Source organism: Magnolia sinica, chromosome 1, assembly GCF_029962835.1.
Source record: "Magnolia sinica isolate HGM2019 chromosome 1, MsV1, whole genome shotgun sequence".
NCBI lineage: Eukaryota > Viridiplantae > Streptophyta > Magnoliopsida > Magnoliales > Magnoliaceae > Magnolia > Magnolia sinica.
In genome coordinates this window covers 160,643-170,855 of record NC_080573.1, presented here as the reverse complement: position 1 = coordinate 170,855, position 10,213 = coordinate 160,643, and the positions used below count along the sequence as shown (strand labels likewise).

Here is a 10,213-nt window from a genome sequence, read left to right as displayed (position 1 = left end):
TTGCGTAATGACAATTACCAAGGCTACTGGAAGTTCGTCTGTGGGCCCCACATTACTTATTTGTTTTATCCGCGCCGTCCATCAAATTTTTTTTGAGATTATTTAGAGCATGGGCACAAAAACGAGGCAGACACAAATATCAAATGGACCACACCACAAGAAAACATTGGTAATTGAACGTACACTATTACAACTTTATAAGGCCTACTGTAATGTTTATTTGCTATCCAACCTGTTAATTAGGTCACAAAAATCTGAATGAATGGAAAACACAAACATCAGCTTCATCCGAAACTTTTGTGGCCCCCGGAAGTTTTTAATGGTGGGCGTTCAGTCAACACCGTTTCCTGTGGTGTGGTCTACATGAGAATTATACCTGCCTCATTTTTGGCTTTATGCCCCAAAATGGTCTTAAAAAAATGGGTGAACGGCGTGGATAAAACACATAAATCGTGGTGGCCCCATAGAGCACCGTCCAGTAGGCAAACCTGAAGTTAGCTTGTTCGTCGTTGTCTCTTTTTATTTTTATTTTGGTGGTGGAGAATGAGCGGAAGGAGGTGGCATCGTTGACGCGTTGAAGGTTGAGGAGACCCGTCTTGGAAAATCCTATCTAAGCCTCTCTCTCTCTCTCTCTCTCTCTCTCTCTCTCTCGTCTCAACTTGCTTGGGACGGCAGTGAAGAGAGAACAAGGAAACCCAACCAAAGAGAGAAAATGCGTAATATCCCTAATAATCCTTCTTTCAAGGTCTCTCTCTTTTTCTTCTTCAGAGACGTTTACTTCATTTATTTAGGCGTTGTAGGCAGTGTTTGGATGCACAACCCAAAGAAGCCTTCTTTTGCACTTACTACTATTATTATTATTTTAAGCCCTTACCCTTATTGCGATTTGATTCCATAATGCATCCAAACGTAGTACCTGCTACTTAAAAAAAAAAAAACGAAGAAGCATTTTTTTTATTTTTTTTTAATGATGTTCCCTTCGTCTTCACTCCAACTTGAAAGTAATGCTATTCTAATTTGGAGATTAAATCCTCAATATCACTACTTAAGAATGAGTCTTCATCATTTCAATTCATTTTCACGCTGCATCCAAACATGGCCTCCTTCATCTTCTCATGTGATGGGAATATATTTTTGTTGATCTAGCATTTTTACTTATTATCAAACAACTGAATTACCAATTTCCCTTTGACCGGTGATGCAGCTAATCTTGGGATCATCTTCTATGTCTCGTCGACACATTCTAGCCGAGATGGGATATGAATTCACAATCATGGTTTGTGCTCAATACTCTCTTATTGACCCTATCTACTTCAGGAACCTAACTTTAATCATGCTTTAGCAGACTGCAGACATAGATGAGAAAGGCATTCGAAGGGAAAACCCGGAAGAGTTGGTAATGGTTCTGGCCGAGGCAAAGGTAGGCATTTTCCTATGTTAAGAATATCATCTTTGGTTTCTCAATGACAAAGTGACATTATGCTTCTCAACTCTAGATCCCATTCCCATGACAGTTATGCAAACCCATCAGGCCTGCAGTGGGAGGGAAAGGGGGTGATTGGATGACAATGTTTATAATTAGATTTTCCACTGCTGATGATGAAAATTTTCAAATCCTGCTTTTGCAACTTGGGCAACTGTCTCCTTTGAGTAAAATATCACCAAACACTTTCTTTACACCTGAGGATGTCAAAGCTCTATGATTGTTGGCTCTACCTCAACCACTAATTTCAAAGAGATATCATCTGTTTAACTAACCAACATTTCAAGTTGAACAGACAACTAAAACCTGTAACATGGATAAGGATGCACTTTCCTTTCATTATCTACACTGTTGGATCTAAATTCAATCTAGTTGACACATACTTGTCAAGATAGCTGCCAAAATTTTGCCATTGGAATCATAGAATTTAAAACCCCAAACCAGTTAGCCCTGGAAAATGCTTAGGCCCTGTTTGGTAGATGCCTAAAAATGAGTTCGTTGCATTTTAGTTAACAGTAATTATCTATTAGAGATCAACATCTCTAATACATGATTAGTTCATGTTAACAGTAGTTATGTATTAGAGATCAACATCTCTAATACATGATGAGTTCATGTTAACAGTAGTTATGTATTAGAGATCAACATCTCTAGTTCCTAATTATGGTTAACTAAAATGAGATCAACTCATTTTTTTAGGCATCTACCAAACAGGGCCTTCGGATTTTTCGCACCTGCAACAAATCAAAGAAATAATGTTCACTAGAGGCACACGAAGCATCACCATCTGAGCATCATGACAATGTCACTGAATTCCCCAAAGCCACATGATTTTTCAATAGAGATGCAAATGCTTTTAGGTAGCTAGGTGAGCTTGAATAATAGTCGTGGAAAATGAATCCTTGCCTTAGGGAGGATTAGTCTAAAAAATATGGCAGCGACTTTTATACTTGACTTTTCTTAGAGGGTAAAAGAATTTTATTAAAAGAAAGGCAACAAAGAAGAGGGAATGGGGGTACACCAGAAGGACTGAACCGGCTTATACATTCAAGGAAATCAACAATACCATTTGCCTCTCAACCGACAAGCTCAAATGGAATGTTTAGCCCAGAGGCACCTTCTTTATTTTAATGAAAATAAAACAGATGACCCATGGGTCAAAGTCTTCCTAACTCATCTGCAAGTCATGGCATTCCTCAAATCATTGTCTTCTATGACCCGTCTCCAACTTGTGCTTGAGATGATTCAACAAGAAACCAGATGAAACGATCGTCTGAAAGTTTAGTAGGAACAATTGAGAAAGGAAGGTGAACGGTGAAGTGGGAATAGGTGAAGAGTTAGCAATGAAGGTTGTTTGGAAAGACAAGAAATGATAAGGAAAAATTATTAGGTGAGAAAAAGAAAAAGAAATTCAATAAAAGAGGGAGAATATGTAATTATTCTATAAGGTGGGCCTAATTGATCAACGGTCTGGATCTCCCTAAGGGTTGGATATCATGATCGGGCATGCCGGTGGACCCCACTAAAGTTGTGATAAGTCTAAGTTCGTGTAGGGGTGGTGCGCTACAACTGTGTTACATGCAAAGTGTTCTGATAGGACTAGGAATGCTAAAATTTGTCTGGAGCCCATGTGAGAGAAGTTTCGATGGATTTCAAATTCCCCACCCTCAATAACTATTTAAATACGACTGGGTCCCCAAGCCTACACACTTCTGAAGCTAATTTCCCATATGGTGCTTCTCTAATGGGTGTAAGGTGGGGAAGACTACGGCATTCGATTTTCATAGATGACATCCCAACCAGGTAAAATTTAGGTTTCTTGATCCCCATCTCCGATGCACTATTTGATCCTTTCAATTCTACAACTTAAGTTCTACAATTGGTATTAGAGCCGAATATGCATCGACTATGACAGATCAATATAGATTATCAAATCTGTTCAGGAACCTGATGCATGACACATGATTTAATGCTATCATGCAACATGGAGATTATGAAAAAGTCCATAAAGTAATTTAATTAACAAAAGATGCTAACCCACCAAGTAATTAAGTGTAAACAATAGAAAATAAAATCTGATTTAAGCTAAATCACATGCCCGCATGCTAAGAAATCACATAAATAAATTAAAACTAGGCTTGATGGAAGGATAGAACTTCCAATTTAGCATAGGCACGTTCCACACTTAAGGGACATAATTGTAGGTTTTATGATTAGGGTTAGGAAGGGGAAAATATGAAATCTGAAAAATTAGGGTTTATGGAAATTGGGAATTTTGGAATTAGGGTTTTTAGAAATTGAAAAAAATAGGAAATTGGGGATATAGGATTTAGGGTAGGTTTATGGATGGGGAATCAACGGGTTTAGCCATTTTAGCCATTTTGAGCCATAATGCCTTGGGTGGTATACTCTTTCTATCAGAGGTTATACTTGTTGTCTAGTAGTGGATGATTGTCTTCTAGGAGATGATTTGGTTGCTCAAGGACCAACAACTGCTTCTTGGAGGCTTGCTTATGGAAGGAATTAGCCACCCAAAACTTTTCTATGGTTTGTGCTCTTGTCATGGTGTGATCCTTCTTGTACTATGAACCATCAAATTGGCCATCAAAGTGGAATGAAGTTCAGAGTCATTATGATCTAGGAGTTTCTTCTTTTATGGGCTTGTAGGAGGGATCTAAGATGATCCAGGACGTTCGAAGTGGTCTAGATTACTTGAATTATGCACTTTTGACCATCAACAATGTGATATACGGGCTTCATTCATTTGTAGAAATTCTGCAGGTCCTCACTGCTAAATATCTGCATATGGTTGTTTTACTTTTCGTTGTTGCTTTGTTGTCTTGCCCAAATATGCATATGGTCCAATCTTTGATTTTTGTAGCTGCACCCAGGATAATTTTGATTCAAATCTGTTACTTTGGTTGAATGGAAATTGCTTTCAGGCAGACGCCATCATCTCAAAGGTCCAAACTATTGATTACAAGAACAATGCTGAAGCAACACTCCTGATTACTGCTGATCAAGTATATCTTAACTCTTTTTTTTAATTCCAATTGCCAATCTTATCTCAAGCCAAATTACATTTATACATTACCTTTTGAAAAATTGTTGTCTGATGCATGATGGTGGTGAAATTGGGCAAGACTATATTTGTGTAACCAAGTCAAATAGATTAAATTTCAGGTCAAATATGCACCTTTAGACAATAAAACCTCAAAGATATGTGGTAAACTTGATAAATAAGCCTGAATTATGGGCTGGAGTAACACATGCTTAGAGAAATAGAGCTACTAGTGTTAGATAGTAGAGCAACCCATGCTATAAAATATCAGATAAGTCAATCAATTATCTATCCCCTTTTGTTCATACATATGGCCTATTTGTATAACCTTTACATAAATCACCATTTAATACTAAAAAAACAAGAAAAAGAATCCTATGGTCATTGAAGCCTTTTCCTAAATTCTCTAAAGAAGAGACTGAAAGTTGGCAACTAAAGACTAGTACCAACTAGAATCCTCTCTATGTAGCCATTAGGTATTGCTATACCACCATGCGTATATTATTGAACAGTTTTACATACAATCCCAAAAATAGCAATCAGCTGCTATTAAGGCCCCTCAGCTTCATCCAATGGGTATAAAGGACATTAAATACTAGAGACACCGAGAGCAAAAATGGAGTCTGCATATGGTGGCGGTAGACTAGAGACTTGCCCCAGTATAGAGCATTAGGTTTGTGCCAAGGATGCAAACAATGGAAGTGACATTCTCGTGGAGTTGGTGATTGATGGTGTATGAGATTCTAGGGGAACATGTAGACAGCTTTTGGTCAAGTTTATGCTTGCTTACTCCAGGTGATACCTGGCAAAGATGCGATTGTGTCCAGTGCTATTAATTTATGGGCAATGAGGTGTGGTGTATATTCTGAAGTTTCAGAGGAAACATAATGATCAAAATTGGAAACTCATTATCCTTATGGAGAAGTTGAATAGTTGACACTCACGTGCCAAAGAAATTAACGTGTGGAAGTGGAGTCCAGACAAGAAGGGGTCTTCTCAGTGGAATTAGTTTACGTTGCACTCATGGTGGGTCCCACCAAGCGTGTGAACACTTCAATGGCATACATGTGGCACTGGCCTACCTCGGGTGGTTGCTTTTGGTTGGGTAGTGGGGAAGGACTGATCTCGCTATCAATCACTTGACTAGTAGGAACGTTTTTGTTTTTGTTTTGTTTTGTTTTGTTTTTGTCTTCAAGATGAACAATCAATTGAACACTTGTTTGCATTGCAATTATGTGAAGGGACGATACCGAAGTGAGTAACGTGTTAAAAAAAGAGTTACGTATTGATGATATGTAATGGTAATGGCACCCACCTTGCATGACATGGGGTCGAGTAGTCCGTTTCCAAAAAAAAAGAAAGAATGGTTGTAATGGTGTATGGGCCATTCCAGCACCTTTACACTCCCAAGCCGTTGCACATATATATGCCCCTTTTGAGGCCTCTTTTGCTGTTTTTCTCTTCTTTTTCTCCTCCCTAACATGAAACCGACCATGGTCACATCTAGCTACAGTAATTCTTGTTTAATCTAATCGTATGAGTGCTTGTTTGATCTGATCATAATATTTAGATGTGCATTCAAGAAATTTTGTTCTTAAATTATTATGCAAGCGAACATTGATGTGGTTTTTTAAACTTTGCTTATTAAGTTCATAGATGATGGTTTTGTTTTTTGAGGGTAATTGAGTTTATGATGCTATTTGGTGGTACTAAATTCAATTAATTTGGAGGTGGTGGTCTATGAAGGGATAATCCGAGAAAAGCCATGCAGCAAAGAAGAAGCACGCCAATTCATCAAAGGTTTGCTTCATGAATTTCTGTCTCTCTAGTCTCTATTTAGGGGTGGCAATGTGTCAGGCCAGCGAGTGGGTCAACTGACCCAATCCAATTCTGAGGCAGGTTTGGGTCAAGCTAAATTGGTAGCAAATCAGGCTTGGATTGAACCCTACCCAACCCGATGCACCTGTGTACGTTATCAATGGGTTGGGCAAGATTACCTGACCCAACCTGGCCCAATAATAGAAACATACTAATAGAATATGAGTATAGACATATGTATGGCGTATGTATGTAATGTAAACATGAGTTAGGTCATGCCATGTTGGGTCAGGTTACTGTCGCCTGACCGAATCGTGAATGCACGGGTTTGGTCGGGCTTGGGGTTGATGAATTCAGCCACAGAGTAATGGGTCGTGGGTCTGATTTGGGCAAGAATTCTTGACCCATTTAGACTAAATGGGCCAGGCTTGGGTTGACTTGAACCCAATCGACTGCCACCCCTACTTCCATTATAGTGCTTAGTTGAATCTGGCAGTCATGATGACACGAATTGTCTGACATGGTTTTGCAGGCTATTCTGGGGGACATGCATCAACAGTGGGATCTGTACTTGTTACGAACCTGAAAACGGGCACCAGAAAAGGAGCAGTGGACAAAGCTGAGGTTTTCTTTGATTATAATTATTTTGCTTGCATGGAACAGTCAAAAACTTGGACTTCACTCAGATAGTGGTCTTTCAGCTTCCAACTTCGACTTCACTGAGCCAATGAAATGGATTACTGCTCTCATGAGAAATTAGAGTTTGGATATGTTATAATCTACCCAAACCAAGCTATGTTGATCGAGTTTCTGGCCAATTGCAAGTTTTTGAACATTGCATGTGACCTCTATTAAACTTGATTGTATCCAGCATGGTTAGAAGATTGTAATTTTCTTTAGTATCAGTTGAATGGATAGAACTACTATTATAGGAGTTATTCAGTAATCACATTTGGTTCATTTGGATCTTGTTAATGTCCAAAAAAATTTACAGGTTATTAATTTATTCTACAAAAACATGCAGTTTTATCAGGTTACTTGCTGAATATATTGAGATGTTATTTTTCTATCTCAGTGAGATGATGAAACCATCAGATCTACTCGTTTGTACTTAACACAAAAATGACATGTGAAGCATTCTTAGGATATTACATGCAATCATCACCCTCCAATCCATAAAAGAGAACTTCTAGAATGTTCAAGTGTTGGGATTTACTCACCATTCTTTCTGATAACTCTTTCCATAAGAGAACCAACTTCTGCACCATTTATGATCGCGAAACTCTTCTCCAGATTCTTTTTGAGTGGTTAGTAGTTTCATGTATGATTCCTTATAATAGAATTCTCAAGTTAAAGAGAATCACCTTCCTCGGGATTAAAATAGAATAAGAAATTTTGGATTTATAACAAGACTTCTTGTTGTAGACTGTTACCTGGATACTTGGAATGGATATTGTACTTGTTTCTGACACTCAATAGTTTTTAGTGTAATTGTTGTACCAGTGTCGTTGCCTTGCTGTGCTCGGGTAACATTAGCTGTAGAGCCTTGATGCTTTATTGCTCACCAACTTTTCCGCGTATGGCTTTTGTTGATTGTCACCAGTTGTGATTTTATGGTCTGAAGTAATCTGGGTGTTTTAGTATTATTGTTGTTGTTGTTGTTATTGTTTTCAAGTCAGTCTGTACAATCATGAGTGACCATAAAGGCCCTGCAGGTTTACTTCCATGACATTCCAGATGAGGTCATCGAGAACTTGGTAAGCCTAATGCAAATGTAATCTAGTTATGCACTTCTTGCTCCCATTGATGAATGAGTGCATGGTTTTCTGCTTCAGATAGAGGAGGGAGTTGTGCTAAATGTTGCAGGTGGCTTGCTTCTGGAGCATCCACTGACATCACCCTTTGTTGAAGCAGTGGTTTGTTATCCTTCCTCTCCTCAAGCTTTCACATTTCTTTTCTTTTTTAACTTTCTTGGTTGGGTTGTAACTTTGGTTGGCAAAGGCCTATTCACTGACACATGAGAATAAACGGATGTGTGCAGGTGGGAACAGCTGACAGTGTGATGGGACTCCCCAAGGCACTCACAGAGAAACTTATTCAGGAGGCCCTCTAAGCTTCTCCATCATTCCTCAAAGCAATGTCTGCAATCTTTGCTCTCAATGAAGCTGCTTTTTTCTTTTCTTTTCTTTTTTTTTTTCTTTTTTCTTTTATCTTTTTTTAGCCTATAAATGGGCTTCAAAGGTGTCTCCTTCTTTGGCACATTTATATGGGAATGAACCTGCAGCCTCAAGGTTGTGAAATGGAGCTCTCTTCCCAATCAAACCTATGGGCTGACTTCCTTCTCCATTAGTTTGTTTATTGTTTGCAAGTGACCAATGTGAGAAACTCTTTCATTTTGTGAGGATGTTTTCTATTTTTATTTTTTATTTTTTCAAAAGGGGAATGATCTGGGAGAAAGTGGTTTCCCACTTGTTTGATTTCAGGTGATTTCGATCAAGTTGACCCACTTATCATCACCTTGCTGTGATAATAACTTTCAATGGATGTTGGCTCTCTTGGAAGTTCCGAAAATAGTAACAAGGACTTCAGTTTGTGTTTTGCCTTGTTCTCCACTGCACATCAGATCCTCATCCAACCTTCATGGCTAACCCAGTTGTGATCTCCATCAATTGGTGACAGTGCAAAAATCACATGGATCAGAATCTGTCTTTTTTTTCTTTTCTTTTTTAAATTTCAAGTAGAGAGAAACGGGTATAAGAAACAAAGAGCAAAGACAGAACAGGTTTGCTAATTCCACCTGGATGGAAGCCCTGCCCATCCACTTTTAGGTCGTACCAATATGGAGCATGTGTGCAGTATCTGAGCTTTCGATCAGGTGAGTTACTGTGTAGATCCTCTGGCTTGAAAAAAATCATGCCATTTAACACCAAGATGGGCCCATACAAAACAAATGGATAACTAAGTAAATTGTTTGACTGCTAGTTGTAAATTGTGGTCCACTTCAGGAGGGAAACTGGCTTATTTTTTTGGCAGAAAATCCAAGCATTGTTTCTAACCTGTGGAATGCTCAGATCTGTAGCCATCATGGGCACACAGAAATTTTAATTTTGGTAGTGGAATGTTTCTAACCTGTGGAATGCTCTGATCTGTAGCCATCATGGGCACACAGAAATTTTAATTTTGGTAGTGGAATGTTTCTAACCTGTGGAATGCTCAGATCTGTAGCCATCATGGGCACACAGAAATTTTAATTTTGGTAGTGAATGCCAACCTTTTCAATCCAGCAATCCAGCATTTGAATTTATATTCTGCTAGTATAAAATTAAGAAGATGAATGCAATCATCCTCACTCAACTGAAGACTAACAGTAAGGGGCCACAGATGCAGGGATGTGTGATCCAAACCATCCAAACCATCCATGCTCAGATCTGTAGCCATCATGGGCACACAGAAATTTTAATTTTGGTAGTGGAATGTTTCTAACCTGTGGAATGCTCAGATCTGTAGCCATCATGGGCACACAGAAATTTTAATTTTGGTAGTGAATGCCAAGCTTTTCAATCCAGCAATCCAGCATTTGAATTTATGTTCTGCTAGTATAAAATTAAGAAGATGAATGCAATCATCCTTACTCAACTGAAGACTAACAGTAAGGGGCCACAGATGCAGGGATGTGTGATCCAAACCATCCATGGGTGGCCAACACTCGAAAAATCACATCAAGGTCGATTGATTTGAGGCATCCAATCTATGGAAATTGTATCCAATGAGCATGGAATGTTGCTGAAATACTTCTCAAACTGACTATTTAAAGCCACGGATGAAATTGGTCAAGAGCCATTCCCCATCAA

General features: G+C 38.7%; 1 protein-coding gene across 3 annotated transcripts; it reads left to right on the top strand.

The window, feature by feature from the left end:
- The first annotated feature begins 535 nt into the window (after positions 1-535).
- On the top strand, positions 536-8,766 carry LOC131228579 (uncharacterized). Of its 3 annotated transcripts, none has more exons than XM_058224372.1 (9): positions 536-745; positions 1,205-1,276; positions 1,343-1,420; positions 4,426-4,506; positions 6,275-6,344; positions 6,895-6,986; positions 8,078-8,119; positions 8,198-8,278; positions 8,404-8,766. In XM_058224372.1, exons 1-9 carry the CDS (start codon positions 713-715, stop codon positions 8,473-8,475), a joined length of 621 nt encoding a protein of 206 aa, XP_058080355.1. In that variant the 5' UTR covers positions 536-712; the 3' UTR covers positions 8,476-8,766. The 3 variants fall into 3 exon arrangements, with proteins under 3 accessions (XP_058080355.1, XP_058080511.1, XP_058080435.1); XM_058224452.1 differs by having other exon boundaries at positions 540-745; positions 1,346-1,420; XM_058224528.1 differs by lacking the exon at positions 1,205-1,276 and having other exon boundaries at positions 538-745; positions 1,346-1,420.
- The last annotated feature ends 1,447 nt before the right edge of the window (positions 8,767-10,213 follow it).